General features: G+C 43.1%; 1 protein-coding gene across 12 annotated transcripts in view; it reads left to right on the top strand.

The window, feature by feature from the left end:
• The window catches only part of IMPA1 (inositol monophosphatase 1), a 50,401-nt gene that overhangs the window by 4,047 nt on the left and 25,628 nt on the right, over positions 1-20,726 (top strand). For 4 of the 12 annotated variants that reach the window (XR_011421194.1, XR_011421193.1, XM_070221386.1 and 1 more), the window contains exons 1-7: positions 5,854-5,994; positions 8,651-8,768; positions 9,151-9,284; positions 10,994-11,098; positions 12,912-12,957; positions 15,468-15,576; positions 16,965-17,073. Coding sequence is in view for 8 of the 12 variants with exons in the window: in XM_070221386.1 (XP_070077487.1) it covers positions 8,706-8,768; positions 9,151-9,284; positions 10,994-11,098; positions 12,912-12,957; positions 15,468-15,576; positions 16,965-17,073 (566 nt within the window). In the remaining 4 variants the exon portion in view is untranslated. Of the gene's footprint in view, positions 1-4,393; positions 5,103-5,273; positions 5,393-5,853; positions 5,995-6,994; positions 7,093-8,650; positions 8,769-9,150; positions 9,285-10,993; positions 11,099-12,911; positions 12,958-15,467; positions 15,577-16,964; positions 17,074-20,726 lie in introns of those variants that run through there. The other 8 variants (XR_011421196.1, XM_070221390.1, XM_014727930.3 and 5 more) reach the window with 6 other exon arrangements.

The following is a 20,726-nucleotide window of genomic DNA, read 5'->3' on the forward strand; positions in this document are numbered from 1 at the left end:
TCTATCACTTCGTCCGTGAACCTTTCTAGACTGGCATTTGTCCTCTCTGTCCACCCTGCAATCACTGTCAGATTAGTCTTCCTGAAATCTAACTTTGGTCATGTACTTTCCCTGCTACAAAGCCTTTTTTTGCCTTTTGGATTGAGTCCATTCTCCTCAGTGAGGCATTTATCATGCTCTGCTATCTGACCTCAATCTGGCCTCCAGTTTCCTCGCCCCTCCCACTTCTTTACACACAGCCTTTGCTCCCAGCAGGATGACGTGGATCTCATGCATATGCCTTTGTTCACACTGTTCCTGCAACCTGAGGGGCCTGCCTCAGCTCTCTCTAAATGTTAGCTGCTCCTACAGACCTGGCTCAATACCACCCTTGCCGTGAAGCTTTTGTTAATCCCCCTCAGCTACCAGTAAACTGAATGTTCTCTAAATTCTCCTCATTATTTTTTGTATTCATGGTATTTAACCAGTCTGACATGTTTTACAGCTATTCGTGTTCCTGTTTTATCCTTTCTATTTTGCTGTAAATCCTTGACATGAGAATTATAAACATAAAAAAATAAACAAAATAATATAATCTGAACAGTGTTCATTTAGCTACTCCCCATAATGTCTAACACATTTCCTACATGCTTATTCAAATAACGTGTTGATGCACAGACTAGAGCCCGCATGAATAGTGTGCTTGTTTAATACCACTTTTGAATTTTCAATGGCAATTTTTAGAATCTAGTTGGAGTTTTCACTCTTCTCCAAACAGAGTGTGGGCGTCAAGAATGAGAAATACCGCTCTCAATGATGCTGCTTCCCACATGTCCTAGCCCTGTAGTTGTAGGCAAATTACTTAGTCTCTCTGTAGTCCACTTTCCTCATCTGAAAAATGGAGATAATGGTGTGGACTCCCTCAGATTGTTCTAGGAATTAAATGAGATCCTACTTAAAACGTACCTAGAACAGTGTCTGCACACAGTACGCACTCCGAAAGTGTTAACCACTGCCATTATTTTATCAGAGCTTAAACTTCTGGCCCTGATGTATCTGCCATCGGTTTGAAATACCAATCTGATAACTACATATGGAACCTAAATCTTTGAACATTTTCCTATTAGTGTTATTCACCATCTTATTCATAGTATTAGAGAATTTTTGTTTACTTTGCTAGCCGGTAAGAGAACTGAAGTTTTATTCTCTGGTTTCACCAAATCCAGTACATGAATACCAAGATTTATAAAAGACACGGTTTGGTATGGTGGTGGTTGGTTATTATTCACTTTATAAAATGATAATTTCCTATGTGGAATAATTTACTCCTGAGTCCTTTAAACAGAAATATCCACTTAGGGTTTTTTTTCTTTTTAAAGATTGGCACCTGAGCTAACAACTGTTGCCAGTCTTCTTTTCTTTTTTTTCCCTGCTTTTTTCTCCCCAAATCTCCCCAGCACATAGTTGTGTATTTTTAGTTGTAGGTCCTTCTACTTGTGGCACATGGGACGCTGCCTCAGTGTGGCCTGAAGAGTAGTGCCCTGTCCGCGCCCAGGATCTGAACCAGCGAAACCCTGGGCCGCCGGAAGCGGAGCGCGCGAACTTAACCACTCGGCCGTGGGGCCAGCCCCAGGGAGTTTAAATATAATTAAGTTTGCACAAATTTAACTTACATTTTCGTGAGCTGCCTTTCCAGTTGCACTTTATCCTTAACCTTGTGACCTCAAACAAGACATTTCTCTGCACTTCAGTTTTCAAATCTGTAAAATGAAGAGGTTCAACTGAGGCTTAGGATCTTGCTCAACTCCTTAAGTCTGTGGTTCTGGCATAAAACTGGGACGTAACCCCATGGGCAGGGCGATGGGGTAAAGTGAGGAAGATCCAGGCTGTTGAGAATAAACATGCATGGCTGCTGCTTTGTAGTTAAGCCACAGCCAAAATATGAGCTGCCTGAGAGCAGCGACCATGTATTGTTCTTTGAATTCCCTGCAGAGTTTAGCACAATGCCTTGAACAGAGTAGGTGCTCATTAAATGACAATTGCATTAAATGATAATTGATAATTAATAAGGTCAAGATCGTATACTCGGGAGCCAGACTATGCCTCGATCTGCAGTTCCATCTCTGTCATTTACCAGCTGCATGACATTGATCCAGTTACTTAATTTCTCTATGCCCAAATTCATGTGGAAAGTGGGAATAGCGATAGTACCTACTTCATGGTATTGTTGTGAGGATTAAATGAGTTAACATGAGTAAGGTCCTCAAAACAATGCTTAACACATAGTAAACTCATTATTATTGTCACTTTGCATATTTGAATGATCTTCCACCTTAAAAGCAGTTGAATATGCATGGATGGAACTTGGAATATATTTTATTTCTCTTATCAATGTATCACAGAAAACCAAGATTTTTACATAATAAAATTTGTTTAATTTGGATTGGGGTGAAGTTATTCAAGTTATTCTTTTTTTTTTTCTTTTGCTGAGGAAGATTTGCCCTGAGTTAACATCTGTTGCCAATCTTCCTTGTTTGTTTTTTTATGTGAACTACAGCCATAGCATGGCTACTGACAGAGGAGTGGTGTGGGTCTATGCCTGGGAACCGAATCTGGGCTGCTGAAGCAGAGCATGCTTTGCTAGGTCACTGGGGCTGGCCCTCAAGTTATTCTTTTAAGAATGAGATGCATAAAGCATGCTGTCTAATTGGTTGTGTTCATACCGGGTATTTTACACAGCCATGATTGGTTAGGAAAAAGACCCAGAGGTAGAGGGGTTAGGCTAGTTTTTTTAAAGGTTCCTTTCCAACTCTATAATATATTGCTCCTAGAATAAAAATTGCATGTATATATTCTTTTTTTGTTAAAGATCTTTATTATTATTATTTTTTTCCTTCTTCTCCCCAAAGCCCCCCAGTACATAGTTTTCTATTTTAGTTGTGGATCCTTCTAATTGTGGCATGTGGGACACTGCCTCAGCATGGCTTGATGAGTGGTGCTAGGTCCACGCCCAGAATCTGAACCGGCAAAACCCCCGGGCTGCAGGGGCTGACCCCATGGCCTAGTGGTTAATTTGGCACGCTCTGCTGCAGGTGGCCCAGTGTTTTGTTGGTTCGAATCCTGGGCTCGGACATGGCACTGTTCATCAAACCATGCTGAGGCAGCGTCCCACATGCCACAACTAGAAGGACCCACAATGAAAAATATACAACTATGTCCTGGGGAGCTTTGGGGAGAAAAAGGAAAAAAAATAAAATCTTAAAAAAAAAGAAAAAAAACCCAGGCTGCAGAAGTGGAGCGAGTGAACTTAACCACTCAGCCATGGAGCATGTCAGGATCTTAACCAATATCTGCAACTCCAACCTATGTTATGTCAAAATATGGAATCTTGTTAGATAGCCTGGAAATTCCACCCCTGAGGACCTGCACATCTTGTATGTAGATTTTATCATTTTTAATCAAAATCCTCTTGAGGCTGGCCTCATGGCCTAGTGGTTAAGTTCAGAATACTCTACTTCGGCAGCCCAGGTTCAGTTCCCGGGCACAGACCTACACCACTCGGGGGCAGCCGTGCTCTGGCAGCATACCACATACAAAACAGAGGAAGATTGGCACAGATGCTAGCTCAGGGCGAATCTTCCTTAGCAATAAATAAATAAATAAATAATCCACTATGCAACTAACTATTAACTAAGAAAGTCTTGTTATGTGGAAGCTGAATTTTTTTTTTAGTGAAAGGAGTTGCCCTTTGAAAGAAGTCAGCTCCAGAGACTAAGTAGCGGTAGCAAGACACCCGAGATTGCTGGAGAAGGAATCACCTTGGTGGTCCCTCTTTATTGTGCAGATACAGGGCAATGGAGCACCTGTTGTCCATGTAGAAGGATACCCAGACCACTCTGTGGCTTGACAAAGGCCATCCTTCCCCGGACCTTCTCCATGTGCAGTCAGGTGTCTCGGGAGGTGTGGGGCATTGGATCTCACCGCTTCCATTTTGAGGTTTAGCGTAAATAGAACTCTCTCAGGGATGGAAGTCAGCTGGTAGGAAAGGATGTCAAAGGCCCCAAAGAGGGATCTCACCATTGGGGAAGTCCCGAACAGTGACCTGGACACCACGCCAGGGATCAGGTTTCGTCCTGGCACAGCGTATGCCTGAGGCTGGAACCTGTCCCCTTCCTAGCCCCCACCACCTTGGCACGGCAGGTGATCTTTGGGATTGGGGACAGCCACTGCAGATATGACTGTAGCTTTAAAAATTGCCCCTTTGGGAACCCAAGAGCAATGAATCGGGTCCTGAGGACTGCAGCCATCTGAACCACTTGCAGCACCAGCCAAAAAACGTTGAGATTGTGTGGCACCAGGCTGCAGCACTGCCAGACTGGGTCCGAGCACTGGGGATTCTTCATTTCACTTCCAGGCAGGCTTCTGGAAGCACAATGGCCGATTTGGACTGAAAACACTGATTACTTGAGAACAATTGTGCTGTGGCGGCTGAGGCACTTACAAAAAGATTGGACTTCCTGCTCATCTGAGATAGGAAGCTTGAAATGATTTGAATTTGAAGGAATAAGCTATTTGATCTATCTTACCTCATATTGCCTCCACTGATTTTGGCAGCTTTACCAAATCAGTGGGACCATGTTCATTTAAAAGAGGTTTAAAGAGGACTCTGGTGACATTTCTGCAAAAGCCTAGAAAATTTTATTTGATTACAAATCAACACTTGTCACCATGTAGTTGGCAAGATTTTTATTTCTAACATGACTGACAATGAAAAACCAAAAGGCTAATTTCTGAAGTTTGTGTTATTCTTTTCTAAGTCAAGAAAACAAAAGCATCATCTGCTAGACAAATCAAGGTATCCACATCAGATACTTAAGGCATGATTCTTCAGAAGAGTGAAAACAAAGTTCTGGCTCTTCCTGAGCTTTGAGAATTGGTCCCACCGTTCAAGTCATTCATCTTCAAGAACTGTTTCATTTGCAACACGTTGGTGACAACACCCTGGCTTTTGATCAGATTATGGGAAGCAATCACTTCACAAGCAAGGAGCTTTTAACCCACTTTCCTGGTCCTGCTGTGGCTAGGACATCTTATATCTGTGCAGTGCTCTTTGTGTTATAAAGGTAAGACTATCTATGACATGATGCCAGACCTGTTATTTCAAGAAAAGGGTACATTTTAAGGACAATAGAATAGTCCTTGTATCATATAATGCAACCTCATCGTGCCATGTATTCTCTGAGTGTGGACTGTGGAGTCACTGTGTTTCACTCTTTGCTCTTGTGTGATCCCAGGACAAATCACTTCTCTGAGCCTCGGGTTCTTCATATGATGAAACTAATCATATCTCCCTTATGGAACCGTTGCAACGTTTAAGTAAAACAGCGTATAAAACACAATGGCCTGAAGCATGGTAAGTCCTCGAAAAGTGATAAGCAAATGAAGTATTGAGAATAGGAGCAGTTGGCTCTGGCCATCAATTTATCTATCACAGGTTTACTACAGTGTATATGGATATGCATATGTATATGTGTTTATATATAGTCTAGGTTTACCTAGTATAGGTTTAGCCAATAAAAGCTGCAAAACCGGAGTCATACCTCAAATTGGTGTTTTGTCAAGAGGAGTATGGAATAAAAAAAGGGAGAAAGAAACTGAAATGGGAAAACGGGAGGAATGGAAGATGGAGGAAAGAATGGGCGGAGTAAAGACGAAAGGAATTTTAAGAAAATTTACAGGAGAAAGTGCAGGCAGGAGAAATGCAGTTAGAAGAACCAGAGACGGGACAGAAGGGGCCAGATCGCACGCTGGGACAGGCCAGGATGCGGAGGGGCGGGGCGGGCCAGACCTCTCGGGGGCGTGTCTCGGCGGCGGGGCGTGGCTCCGCGTGCCCACGCCCCTTGGGCGGGCCGCAGGGGCGGGACTTCCTGTCCGGTACGCTGCCGGCTCCCTCCGGAAGAGCGGAGCGGCGGATGCCAGCGGTCCCCTGCCGAGCCCGCCACCCTCCAGCCCGAGGTGAGACCTGCGTGTCTGCGACCCCGCGCTGGCCCTCGGGCGGGCTCGGCGGGCGGCGCGGGCCCGGGCGGCCGCGGGGGTGGGTGCGGTCGTCGGTGCGGCGTGGGCACTCAGGGCGGAGGCCGCGGGTGGGGCGCCTTCATCCCTGCGGGGTTATCCCGAGCCGCCGCCGTGTGGTGGCACCAGGGACGGCCCCGCGTGCTGTAGCGGTTTCGCCCAGGCGATCTCACGGAACCCGTGCAGCGGCTTAGGTAGAATAAGTCCCCCTTTGTCTTGTACCGACGCCGAGGAAGCTCAGAGAGACTGGCCTGTTCCCACGTCTCGTGGTCCACGCGCCAGCCCCGCATCCGTGCTGTCCGCAGTCGGGCTGCTGAGCGCGGGTACAGAGAGGAGGGTGGCTCTTCCAGGCCAAGGCGTCCCCCGATCTTCTCAGTGCGTGTTCCCTCCTCAGGAGTGTCACTCGGCCTCAGGACTCAGTTGCTGCTTGTTCCCCCGACTTACGTATTTATATCTGCAGGCCGTCCCTCTCCTCTGAGCTCCAGATGTCTGTGTTCAGCTGCTTCATCGACATCTCCTTTCGGTTTCATGAGGGCCCCTCATCCTCTGCTAATTAGACTTTCTCCCTACCTCCCACGCAAATCCCAAACTTGATTCTTTTCTATTGTTCCATTTCAGTAGATTTCGCCATCATTCATTCACTTGCCCAAGTGGGAAATCTGGACGTCACTAAACTCTCTCTCTCCCTCATACGCCATATCCAATCTGTTATTAAGTCTCCCCAGCTTTACCTCCCAAACCAAGTGCCTCTTATCTTGATTCTCTGAACGTCTCTACCTGCCAGGCTCCCCAGCTCCCAAGGTTTAAGCCAACAAGCCAACCCAGATGTCTTTCCTGAACTGCTGCGTCCTAAATCGAAATCTCCTAACCGAACTACGCCTCTGTCTTATTTACCCACCCCGGCTCTCCACTCCACCCTCCAACGCCTGTTTCTCACTCTCAGATCTTGTCTTTGAGCCCTGCACCAGATGATCGCTCTCTCCCCAGCCTCACCTCCCTGTTCTCCCTGGATCTCTGAGCTGGCGCACGTGGGCCTTTCAGGTACGCTTCTGTCCCAGGCGTCCTGCAGTGCAGTGGGTTAGTGCCTGTTCACTGGTCCTTCAGATCTCAGTTTAACCGTGTCCTCTGGGAATCCTCATCTGCTCCCTGAGACCACGTCAGAGCTCCCCGGTGATCTGCTTCCCATTGCACTTCCCCTCCTTAGCCCTTATCACACTTGTGGTTTGGCTTGTAGTCTGTGAGTTTTTTGATTAATACCCGACTCCCCACTAGAGAGTGAGGACTGGGTCTCCTTTTCCTCACCGTAAGGCATACACAGCATATAATAGGTGTTCCACAAATAGCTATTGAGTGATTAAACAAATAATGGCTTTTGCATGGAGAATCCCTAGAAGAAAGGGTAGCTTTAGAAATGGGCGTCGACGAATTGGTAGGTGTTATATCAAGTGTGTTAGAAGACGGAGAGAGGTAGGAGTGACTTGACCAAAGTTTCTGGCAAGAAAGCAGATGCAGCGTGAGAATATCTAGTTCTCTTAAACTTAGAAGAGAGGACTGGGAGTAAGAATGAAAAAAAGAGTTTGGAAACAGTTCTTGAAGCACCCTGAGAACTGAGTTACTTCTATAACTCAGAAAGTGGCTTCTTTTTAGATATTTCTAAATGCTTATATCACAAGCAGCTCACCGTATATGTCCTTTGCCCTCCCCTTCCTTCCCCTCCCCTTTCCTATACCCTGAGCGCCATGGGAGGGATTTCGGAGTAGTCTTCAAGTTGGAATTCTGTGTTGGTTATTCTGTTATTAAGATGGTGAAATTGAGGTTGCTTTATAGATGAGGCTACGTTTTTCTGAGTCTAGCAGCTTAAAAAGCTTCAGTGTCCTAGGTACAGACTTTAAAGTGTGGTCACGCCAGTGGTGAGTTATTTTAGTCTTCTCTTCAGAAGTCAGTGGAAAGCAGGAAAGTTCAGAAGACAAAAATATGTTTTTCCCTCTCTGAAACTCAGGGAAATAAATTTATTTTTTCTATACTATTATTGTTTTAGTCTTGGAATTTTCCTTCCTCGGAGTGTTATAGTAGAAAGAGCAGTGGACTTTAAATCAGAATTGAGTTCAAATTATGAGTCATCTGTGTCATCGTATAACCTTGGCAAATTATTTATCATCTCTGAGCTTTAAGTTCTTTGTCTTTACAACCTCATTAAAAAGAAATTCACACATGCAGAGCGCCAAACTGCTGACAGTCCGTACATGTGACTTCTGCCCCGTCCCTTCAGCTTCTTTAATTTCAGTGTCCCCGTGTTCCTTCTCTTATTTTCGCTTTATCCTCCACCCAGACATGCACCTATCTTTGAAAATAGTTCTTGTGTCCTTTCTTCTCCATTCCCCAAACCAGTGATGCTTTTTAAGTGTGATAGGCTGTGAGCACTTTGGGAGACACTTTTACAGACTACTTTTCTTTCTGGAAATGTTTCTACAATAGAAGTGAAGTAATAAGTAATTTTTTTAAAAAAAATTGAACTCTAGAATCAGGAAGAGGCTGAATCCTGAATGAAAGTGTTTTGCTCATTGACATGTTTTTGTGGACCAACTATTCTGTAATTAAGACTTTCAGAGATTTGTGACTGCTTTGTCCTGATACGTGTTAAGTCTGTTCAGAAGATGGCTGATCCTTGGCAAGAGTGCATGGATTATGCAGTAACACTAGCAAGACGAGCTGGAGAGGTATGAACTGAAAGCTCGCCGGCCATAGAGTGATGGATCTGGACAGTGTGTGGTTGCCTTGTTAAATGAAACATCTATTTTGATTAATCTGCATTTGTTTCCATTTTACCAAACACTTTAAATGGAGTGAATACTCGGATTTTATGTCATTAAACTTTTTGTGATAACAGTTTTGAATCTGAAATAGGATGTAAGATTATATGGTTTTGTACTTAGAAAGTCATAACCACTAAGGGCTTCTTTTATGTACTTTGTCGTAAGAATATTTTAAGAATATTATTTAAGACAGATGGAATGTTTTAAACCTTTTCTGTGTTTTATCTTTTAGTTTGATTTAAAATGACTTGTGCTTCTTCTCTTTGCTCACCAAAAAAATCTTTAGGTGGTTCGTGATGCCCTGAAAAATGAAATGAATGTTATGATTAAAAGTTCTCCAGCTGATTTGGTAACTGCTACTGACCAAAAAGTTGAAAAAATGCTTATCTCTTCTATAAAGGAAAAGTATCCATCTCACAGGTATTTCTTATTTCAGTTTCTCATGATAAAATAAAACCTAGTTTGGAGTCAATATACTAGATAAGAATTTTGATTCTAGATACAGAAATTGACTTCAGTTACCTTAAGCTGACCAGGAATTTGTTCGGAGGGTGTCAGGTGTGTCAGGAGCCCCGAGGGCAGGGCTGGGGCAGGACTCAGGGAGGACCGCAGAGCTAGATGTGCCACGGGAGCCATCCCGTCGGATGCTGCTGGTGACCTCACTCTTGCCTCTGCTGGCTTTGGATATCTTTGCCTCCTTAGCTCAGGCTTACAGATCCTGGGCAGGGACAACTGCTTGCTGAACCAAGGTAGTTTTCAAGGCCCAGGCTGCCAGGGAGCAGTGGATAGGGGGTATGTCAACTCTTTTATATGGAAGAGTGGTGGTAGCTTTAGGGAGTTTGAAAGAAAATACTGAAATCAGTGCTCTCTTACAGGCGCAGAAGTATAGCAAAAACATTGTCATCATTTTAAAGTTTTAACATTGTCATTCCCTACTTCTTGGTCATGCCATTGGCCATTCCTGCTGTTTTAGCCAGTTGAGAAGAAACAATGTTGAAGGCCATGGCTAAGCTTACTTCCTCTCAGGAAAAAGATTTGCAGCTAAGACAAAAAGAGATCAGAGAAAGTCATGATAATGATGTTAGGACAGTTCAGTATTGAATAAAGGAAATAAATAAAAAAAGAAATTAGGAAAGGAAAGAAGACCAGTGAACTCAAACACCATTGACTGAATTCCCCTGAGATTTATTGCCCAGAGTGTCTTAGGAAGGCATGTAGACACAGAAGTTGTGGTGGGTGATGTGCTTTCTCGTTGACTTATTCAGTGTTCTCTGTATTGTCTATTCCTGCCTAGTAAGTTACTCTAAGAACTTGGCAGCTCTGGACAGCGGACGTTTATGATCTCAGAGTTCTGGGGTCAGGCGTGTGGGAGAGGCTTGGCTGCAGGGTTCCGGCCAGGGTCTCACCAGGTTGTAGTCAAACTGCCAGTCAGGGCTGCAGTCGTCTCAAGGCTCAACTGGGGCTCACGGATCCGTTCACGGATGTCATTGGTGGTGACTTCAGTTCCTCATGGGTTATCTGTGGCAGCTCAGTTCCTCACCATGTGGGCCTCTCCACAGAGCAGCTCATTACCTGGAGGCTGGCTTCCGCCAGAGCAAGAGAGGGAAGGGGAGGGAGGGAGAAATAGAGCGAATAAGATGGAAACCACAGTGCCATTTTGTGAGCGTGTCTCCAAAGTTGCCCATTGTCACTTCTGCTTTGTTCTCTTGGTTAGAAACGGGTCACTAAGTCCAAATTCACGCTCAAGGCGAGGCGTGTTAGGCCCTACCTCTTGAAGAGAGGAGTATGAGAGAAACTGTGGACTTATTTTTAAAACCACATTTCCTTAATAAGTTCTCATCTGCAGCCAAGGCCCTTTTCATATGTGTGTGTGCGTGCACACATGCACGTGCCTTTACTTACCCTGGGATTGCATTGTGAATTCTGTTATTTTGCACATGACTTTGCTCTGGGGGAAATAAAGCTTTCTCACTTTGTCAGTCTGAGGAAAAAGGAAAAACAATAGAAAGGTGTGGTGTATAGCCTCTTGTTACGTTTAATAGTAGACTCTGTAGCTAAGAAGGAAATGATAAATGTGAAAATTGTTGAAAGCTATGTAAAGATTCAAAGTTTGCCCTTCTTGCGTTTAGTTTCATTGGTGAGGAATCCGTGGCAGCTGGGGAAAAAAGTGTCTTAACCGACAACCCTACATGGATCATTGACCCTATCGATGGCACAACTAACTTTGTACATAGGTATGTGTTTTAAATTTTAATATTGTAATTATAATATTTGTATATTACCCAAATGAACCTTTAGAGAACTCTGTTCATGAACATATATACGTCAGAGAATTATGTAATTTGTAGAATAAAACGTACTCTGCAGAGTTTTCATCAGATACGGAAGACGTGATGAAATATTCATGTTGTGGGCTTGCCTTGTGCAGTGAAGTGCCCTGTTCACCATTTTTCTCACTGTTGGAGCCATGTAAAAATGTAAGCAGGCAACCTGGCTGCTCTGAGATCAGTTAAGGAAGTAGTGGGGTCCGTTTTGGAGTGTGTCTGTATAGAATGGGTTCAGTCCAGGAGAGAAACTTAAAAAGAGCATGGATTGGGGGCTGGCCCCGTGGCCGAGTGGTTAAGTTCGCGCGCTCCGCTGCAGGCGGCCCAGTGTTTCGTTGGTTCGAATCCTGGGTGCGGACATGGCACTGCTCATCAAACCACGCTGAGGCAGCGTCCCACGTGCCACAACTAGAAGGACCCACAATGAAGAATATACAACTATGTACCGGGGGGCTTTGGGGAGAAAAAGGAAAAAATAAAATCTTTAAAAAAAAAAAAAAAAAGAGCATGGATTATAGGATCAGCAGACTTGGGCTTGAATCTTGGGGCTTTTTTATAGGCTTTGTGACCTTGAGCAAGTTACCTCATCGTTCTAAGCCTTAGTCGTTGTGTTCTTATCTGTAAATTGGGCGTGTTGAGGGTACCTGCCTCAAAGAATTGTTTGTTGTTGGGACCCAGTGAGTAGTACCTTTAGGTAAGGACGTAGTATAGTGCCCGGCACAAAGGAAGGATGTGACTCAGTGTGTTAGCGCTAGAAGGAAGCCTGGTGGAGATGCCAGGGAGAGTTCATTTGGTGGGATTACGTGGATGTTATGTTTGAAGTTGCCACATAGCTGTACATATCTCTACTACTAGAGAATTGTTCAAGTCTATACAGCTGAGATTTAGAATCTATATCTGATAGAATGTTGGTGTGGAGAGATGCTCATAATATATTGTAACACAGAGAAGATTGTAATACAGTGTGTATAGTATGATCCCGTTTTTGTTAAAATAAAAACTGTATTAAATATTTTTAAAAGTTTTTATTTTCAGTAGTTATATTGAGCCTATTTTGTCTGTCTGTTTTGTTCATCTTGATTCTCTTCTGAGTAAGAAGTTACAACCTCTGTGTTCACACTGTCAGGCATCTGTAGCAGTAACGTGGCTGACACCTGACTTTTCAGATGTGAAGCTCCAAGTTTGGTGTTAGAGTTGAGAACAGTAACAGTGTATTTTGTACAATTTAGTACCTGTGTTTATAGGTGAGCATAGGTCCAGACTGTGGGAGAAATGACCAAAGAAAAGAGACTTTTCTTTTTAACCATGATCAATTAAAATTGTTTAAATTTTGATTTTTTGGAAAAAATATTTTGCATAGTTACTATATTAGTGGTATTTGACATTCAAAAGATATAAAATGGCATGCAGCACAAAGTATCCTTCCCGTTTCTGACCCCAGTTTCTCGAGACCCATCTTCAGAGGTGATCATGGTTGTCAGTTTCTTGTGAATCCTCTCAGAATGTTTCATGCCTGTAGAGGCGTCCTGTGTATATCTATATATCCTACCCAGCCCCTTTCCACCATCATTTACACAAAGGGTTGCATACTGTACATGCTATTCTGGAGGATGAGGGATGAGACTGTTTCTATGAAAAATGTTATAAGCAATTGTATTATGAAAAAACATGTTTATTAAAAATAAATTCTATCTTGGTAAATTTGTATTTTTTTTTTTTGAAGATTTCCTTTTGTAGCTGTTTCGATTGGCTTTGTTGTAAATAAAAAGGTATGTTGTTTAAATTTATGGTTGGTAAAATGCCTTACTCTCATTTTCTGAGAAAGAGTAAATGTGTCTCCTTAATGAATTTAGGTTTGTCTCTATATTCAATTTATATAGCTGCGTTATTTTGAAAAAGGTTATCACTGTTAAGATTATCATGGTACATTTTCCAGTGAAGAAAATTTAATGTTTTCTGAGAAGCAAGAGTTATAAGGAAAAAAATGCACACAAGTAACTGAAATATAGATTCAATCCTTAATTACTATTATATGCATGGTAGAATCAAATGTGACAAGGAGTGATGTATGATCTAGCATCCTCAGTGGAAGCGGTGGGATTTGACCTAAGAGCGTGTTAATAGGTGTCAGTGAAGGGAGCCATCAAAGACCAGGAAGTGGCGGTGGGGCCGAGGCTTGGTGGGCAGACGCAGAGTGTGTTCAGGAGCCCAGTGCTTGCGGTATCTGAAACCCAGTAGAGTATAATCTGCGGCTGTTGCCTTTCCTTGCTGTTTGGCTGTTTCATCAAACAATGAATGATATTTGTTAACATCTTACGTACCTGTTTCAGTCAAGAAGCTTGTCACATATTTGATCAGCATGTACACAGAGACTTAAGAAATCTCTGAAAATAAAAACACAAATTAGTGCCAATGAAATCTTAGGCACAGGGTTGTGTTAGCCCGTGAGAACATCCAAAGGGAGCTGGGTGAGCATTTGGCCTGTAGTCAGCCTGCGCTATGGGCTGTCGCTGCCATTGGGTTCCCAGTTCAGTGCAGGTGTTTGGTGCATGAGCAGATGATTGTGCTGGAACTGTGAAGAAATACTGTGAGGACATGAAGAGGGTGTAACCAATTCTGCCAACAGTGCTTTGGGGAAGTCTTCATAACAGAAGGGGTCTTAGAATTTGGTCATGTGTGTTGGATCTTAGAAAACTAAGGGTTTGCCAAATACAGAAGAACAGGAAAGCATTTTAAGTAGAAAGAACAGCTTAGAGAGGAGTGTAATGTGTGTGGGGAACAGTGAGATGGGGATCGTGAGTGGAACTCTGGGCACGGTGGGGGCAGACCTGACGAGGTCAGTCAGTTGTGGTCTTATTGTGAGATTGTGGCCTCTCCGTGCCAGGACATTTCCATTCTGTTCTTAGGTGGTAGGAAGCCAGTAGAGCTTTTTAAGTGCAGAGCGACAGATAATTCCAGCAGTCAAGAGATGGTACCTGAGGGGCGAGTGATTCTGAAGTAAGACGGGGCAGTGAGAATAGCCAAGGAAATGCCAAGATCAGGAGCGTGTTCAAGGTGGAATTTGAAGGAGGAGACTGACGGGGAAGAAGTGAGGTGAGATCAGGTAGTGAGTGACTTTGGCCTTTTTGGTTGAAGTTTCTGCAAGACTAGATTCTGAAGCAGACGTTCTTACCTGATGACGGGCTTGATGGGAGCCACGGTGACGGGGAGCTGAATTTGTGGACTGGAGAGAACAAGCCTGTAAGAATGCTGAGAGCTAGAAGGGGAATGGAGGAATGAAAACCCTGAGGTGTACGTCTTTTAAGGGTTCGGACGCCAAGATAGAGTAGTGAGTGAGGCGGGAGGTGTGGGAGGGTCCTGCCGCCAAGATAGAGTAGTGAGTGAGGCGGGAGGTGTGGGAGGGTCCTGCCGCCAAGATAGAGTAGTGAGTGAGGCGGGAGGTGTGGGAGGGTCCTGCCGCCAAGATAGAGTAGTGAGTGAGGCGGGAGGTGTGGGAGGGTCCTGCCGCCAAGATAGAGTAGTGAGTGAGGCGGGAGGTGTGGGAGGGTCCTGCCGCCAAGATAGAGTAGTGAGTGAGGCGGGAGGTGTGGGAGGGTCCTGCCGCCAAGATAGAGTAGTGAGTGAGGCGGGAGGTGTGGGAGGGTCCTGCGGAAACGTGGAGGGACTGGATGAAGTGCTGAAGCAGCAGCGATGAGCGTCAGCACTCTCCGCGTCTTCAGCGGGGGCACTTGGCCGGTAAGAGTTCCTGAGTGATCTCTTTGCGGGGAGTTTTAGAAGAATGCATGTCAAGGCAGAAGCCACATTATCATGTATTAAGAGGAAAATGAGAGAGGCAAAGTGTAGACTATGCTTTGGCAGTGAAGGGAGGAAGAGAAGGTCGCATTTTGAAGGTTTGGTAAGGGCGGGAGTTAGCGGGGACGAGCCGTGCTGGAGAGCAGGGCCGCTTGCTGGAGCCGCTTTTCAGAGACGCGAGAGAGCGTAGGAGTCAACGCAGGAGGAAGGTTCTCCCGGAGAGTAGGAAAGGTCTGTCCTCACCTGAGGCGGAGGGAGAGAGGTCGAGGTGGGCGCTCTTAAGTTTAGAGATGGGGGGCTTCGAGTCTGATGACCTCTTTCCTCTGATTAAGCTGGAAATTAGCATTTTAAGTATCCCACAGTTTAGCCATTTGAAAACATTGTTAGTCAACTCTCCAGATTTTCCTGTTGCTTTCTTAGAAAAAGTATTGATTTCATGCAGAAGAATACTCAGTTGTGGTCAAGGGGACTTGTTTTCCTCCTGCAGATGGAGTTTGGGGTTGTGTACAGCTGCATGGAGGATAAGATGTACACTGGCAGGAAGGGAAAAGGTGCCTTCTGTAACGGGCAAAAACTGCAGGTTTCACGACAAGAAGGTGGGTTTATCCTCTCGTTTTGCTGTGGGTGGTACCACGTACTCCTGTTTTATTGTTTTCGAATGTTGACTTGTGGAGTTCTCCACGTGTCAGCTGACTCATACACTGTATTTGTTTTCTCTGCTTTTTTATTTGGACCGCGGTTTGACTGTGGTGGTGGAAGCAGGGAACACGGCATGCTTGAGTACATAGGCGCTGGCGGGCCTCGCTGGCTGCTGGGGAGGGAAGATGGCCAAGAGCGGCTCCCTGCCTGCGTGGGGCTCAGGGTTCACCGTGTCAGCCAGTGCATCTCAAAGCCTTTGTAGGATACCTCTGATCTGGTGCCATTGGGACCAGTTATTAGGCAGTAAACCTAATATTACTTATTAGGCAGTAAAGAGTTTGTTAGAAATCATGAAAAATGATGGATGCATATGGTGATTGGCATTTTAAGTCTCTGTGTGACAGCTGAGTGAGGTCTGGAGTCACTGTTGTTCTGTAAACCCTGTGCAACCTTCCCACAGTTTACACTTCAGATTCTAAGTGCAGCAAGAACTTAAAGATACTTGCAAAACAATCTAAATTCAGAATCCTCCTACGCTTTTAGAATTTCTCTCCTCAAAAACTTAATTTAAGAGCAGATTTTTATTTCGTTCCCTTTTTATTGAACTCTAAGACCCGAAAGATGGGAAGGTGCATCCTAATTTTCAAGGCGTTAACATGTGAAAAAATGTACATTTTAGAATTGAAGGAATGTGGTAGCTTTCATAGAAACAACTCTTTCCATTTTTATAATTTTTTTTCACTTTTTGTAATATTTAATTAAATTGTGCGATTATTTGAAGAAGTACAGTGGTTGTAAACGTGTTCCGAACGAGCTGGTAAGCATACTTCCCGCTGGTGGGAGGAGATGAGGTGCAGGGAGTGTGAGAGTAGCCGTTAGCTGAGTGTTGAGTGTGTCATGAATTCAGTTGGATGCTTCACAGGGGGAATGGAAAGCACTGGGTAATCTGTTAGACGAGTAAATGGAGGTCAGATAAGAGAGCTGCCACTTAATTTTAACCTTTGTTTTATTTCAAAGCTATATATAAATTATTTATTGAACCTAAGTTCTAAATTCCACTTTTTAAGTATTTAAGGTATTTGCTTATTTCCCATGCATGCAGGCAGACTGGTTATATTCTGCACCTTTTGGGGGATGGCCTAAGAAGCTAGACTGTTTTTGATGATTATAAAACGACCACTTAGAGGTAATAAATTAACAGTACTTTAATATTTAAAGGCTTAGAAAGAAACAACTAGGAAGAGGGATGAAAGTGTCCTATTTTGTTCTGAATTACAAGTGTCAGATTTTTTTCCGGAATTCTTATTATTAAACTGTAGTAATTATTTAAAACATTTGCTTTTAGATATTACCAAGTCACTCTTGGTGACAGAGTTGGGCTCTTCCAGAACACCTGAGACCGTGAGAATTGTTCTTTCTAACATGGAAAAGCTTCTTTGCATCCCCATTCACGGGTAAGCTCTTCTCATTTCCCCCTGAAGTTCCAGATAATTTAATATTTTAAGGAATGGATTTTCCTTTAGAACTGAAATTTTTTATGAATAGACATGGGATCAGTACCATAATTCTGATTTTATAATGTAATTTTAAAAACTTTTCTTTGAAAATAATTTCAAACTTAAAATTTGCAGAAATAAAATAATGCAAAAAAACAGTCTACCCTTTACCCAGATTCACCTGTTGTTAACATTTTACCCCATTTGCTTTATCATTTTAAGCATTCCTTTCGTGTCTGTGTGTGTACATGTAGGTGCACACACACCTTTTTTTCCCTGAACTATTTTAGGGTAAATTACTGACATTGTGGCTCTTTGCTCCTAAATATTTCACTTTGTTATTTCCTAACAATAGGGATATTCTCTTCCCTGACCATAGTATATTACTGAGTTCATAAATTGACTTTGCATCTAATCCAGCATCCACATTCAGTTTTGTCACTTGATCTGACAATGTCCTTTGTAGCATTTTCCTTCCAGTGCAAGATTCAGTCTAGGGTCAGGCATTACATGCAGATGCCAAGTGTCTTTAGCCACCTTTGCTTGGAATATTTCCACAGCCTAAGAAATTACACACTTCCTCTAAATTTTCAAATTATTTGTATAGAGGTACGCAAGGTGGACTCTTATAGTTTATTTCTGGTTTCTCTGTATCAGTAGTTATTTCCTCCTTGTCACTTCTTATTTGTATATTTGTGCTTTTTTCTTTTTCTTTTTTTTTGAGGAAGATTAGCCCTGAGCTAACATCTGCTGCCAATCCTCTTTTTGCTGAGGAAGACTGGCCCTGAGCTAACATCCATGCCCATCTTCCTCTACTTTATGTGTGGGACCCCTTCCACAGCATGGCATGCCAAGCAGTGCCACGTCTACACCTGGGATCCGAAACGGTGAACCCCGGGCCGCTGAAGCAGAATGTGCGCACTTAACTGCTGTGCCACCGGGCCGGCCCCATTTTTCTTTTTTGGAATCTTGATTAAATTACATAGTGATTTGTCTATTTGGTTTTTTTCAGAGACCCAGGCCTTTGATTTATGAATCTGATCTACTATTTTTCTCCTCTCTCTCTCTTATTATTTTCATCCTTGTGCTTTCTTTTGGATCATTTTGTTGTTTTTGTTTTAAGTAGAGAATTTATTTTTATTCTTTGATCTTTTTAGGCTATGAATATTTTTCTGACCACTGCTTTAAATGTATCCCATAGATTCTGATATGTAGTGTTTGCATTGTAATTATTTTTCACAAAATCTGTCATTTCTGTTTGTATTTCCCCTTCCACCCAAGAGTTATATTCTTAAGTTTCCACAAGGAAAATTTTATTTTGTTTTTAATTTGTAGTTCCATTACATCATGATAAATGTACTTTGTGGGACCTACTAATGTTTTCTTTGTGCCCTAGTCCGTGATCAATTTTCGTGAAAGTTCCACATGCACTGAAAAAAAAGTATATTCTGTGTTATCAGGGTGTGATGTTTGATATGGAGCCGGAGCTCTCGCTGATGACGTTATCTTTTTGTCTGCCTGACCCGTCTCACACGGGGAGTCGTATGTCAAAGTCTTCTGTTATTGGTGTGTTTCTCTGTGTTTCTCCTCTAACTCTTGCAGCTTTTATGTAGGTGGAAGCTGTGTTATTTGATGCCTCTTCATAGCTGTTGGCCCTTATCGTGTGACTTTAACATTACAGCCTTTGTCTTGTTCTTGCTTTTGGCCTTGAAGTCTACTTTCACATCAGAATTGCAATCCCTGCTTTCCCGTTGTTTCCAGTTGCCTGGTGAATCTCTGTCCACTCTTGTTTCTAGCCCTCGTGAATCACTGCATTTTAAGTGCATCTCTTGAACGCAGCGTAATGTGGAGTTGTACTTTATAATCAATGTGAAAATGTCTTTCTTTTAATACGAAAGTTAGGCCTGGGGCCTGCCTGGTGGTGCAGTGGTTAAGTTTGCGCGCTCCCCTTCAGTGGCCTGGGGTTCGCTGGGTCAGATCCTGGGATGGACCTGTGTACCGCTTGTCAAGCCATGCTGTGGCAGGTGTCCCACATAGAAAGTCGAGGAAGATGGGCACAGCTGTTAGCTCAGGGCCAATCTTCCTCAAAAAAAAAAGGCCTAGTCCTCTGTTTGCTCTCAATTCTGTCATGTTACTTTACGTTGTAATTACTGTGTGTATCATGTTTAGTTACTGTGTTTTTTTGGTGTGTCCCCTCTTTTTCTTTTTGTATTTATGAAAGGTTAAATTTTTTCTAGTGAGTTTCTTTGGTATTAAAACTTTTTGTAATGCCCTTAATACTTTCTTTTCTTACTTAACTATTTACTATCTTTATAGGTTCTGAATTTTTGGGCCTCCACCTGTCACCTATATAACAGTCAATGATTTTACTCTCCTTTTCCCTTTTTCTCTCCCTTTTCATTCTATTTGCCAAGTTGCATTCTTTCTACTTCATCAGAACATATCATTATTACATAGTCTTCAACCCATGATCCCACCCTTTGGTCTTAGTTTTTCGTTTGACTTTACAAAATGTTCACAGTCATTTTCTAAAGTTTTCCCATCTAATAGTCCAGCCTGATTTGTAGGTGAGTTGACTTGAGATTCAGAGAGGTGAGGTGGCTGTCTGAGATCACACAGCTAGATGGTGGAGAGACTAACACCATGACTTCCAGACCGTTTCTCTTTCTCCTTTATTAGACTTTTGTTTTAGGAGTCATACGCTCAAGGTATAGTTTGGCCATTGTACAAACTATAACCCTAGGCTGTAAATCTCTGATCTGCATAGTACAGAGTAAGTAAAAGAGAAGAGCTGCTGTCCATTAGCTATGGAGCCTCCCAGAATGATGTCCTAAAGGGAAGAACAGGACGATTAAAAAGGCCGGCAGCTACCGTGTCCTGTTTGAAAGCATGGGCTTTAACTTGGGCTATAAAATGATTATGTTGGCCATAAAAGAGCTGCCAGTGCTTTACAGCTTTAACCTTTTATATTTCCATTGACTGAAATAAAAAGTAAACAGCAATCTTTTATTTCAGGAGTTTTTCATAAGTCTAACCAAGGAGAAGTACTGGTTTATTGATTTTGTCCTATGATCTTTTGCATTCAGCTGAGTCTGCAGTATTTCAGTGTGAATTCAGGAGGGTTACGTATACAAAACAAAATGGAACTAAAGAGCGTAATTTAAATGAGTGCCTCAAACAAGTGGAAACAGGCTTACAGCTTCCTAATTAGGAAGTGACACCTGTGAGGCACAGTAAATCATTATGGGGGCATTTAATTTGGGGGGATTCATTTAGATGAAATGCACTGCGTCTGTTTACTTACATGTTTCCTGGCATCGTGATTTGGGGAATAATTTCATCATAAACATAAACTCTTTATTGAGGCCCTTTTCTATGCTAGGCCCTCTGCTGGATGCTTTACATCTGTTGTTTATAATCATTATAGCAGTGGTCCAAGGTAAATTGGTATCCCCATTCTGATGTCAAGAGAGCTAAAACCTGACAAAGAAACTTTTCAGAATTACTGTTTTTAAGCGGCTGAGCAGGGGAGCAAACTCCAGTCTTGGTGATACCAAAGATTGTCCCTTTTACTCTATCCCAGACTAGCTCTGTTGGAGAATTAGACTAAG

Source organism: Equus caballus, chromosome 9, assembly GCF_041296265.1.
Source record: "Equus caballus isolate H_3958 breed thoroughbred chromosome 9, TB-T2T, whole genome shotgun sequence".
Lineage (NCBI taxonomy): Eukaryota > Metazoa > Chordata > Mammalia > Perissodactyla > Equidae > Equus > Equus caballus.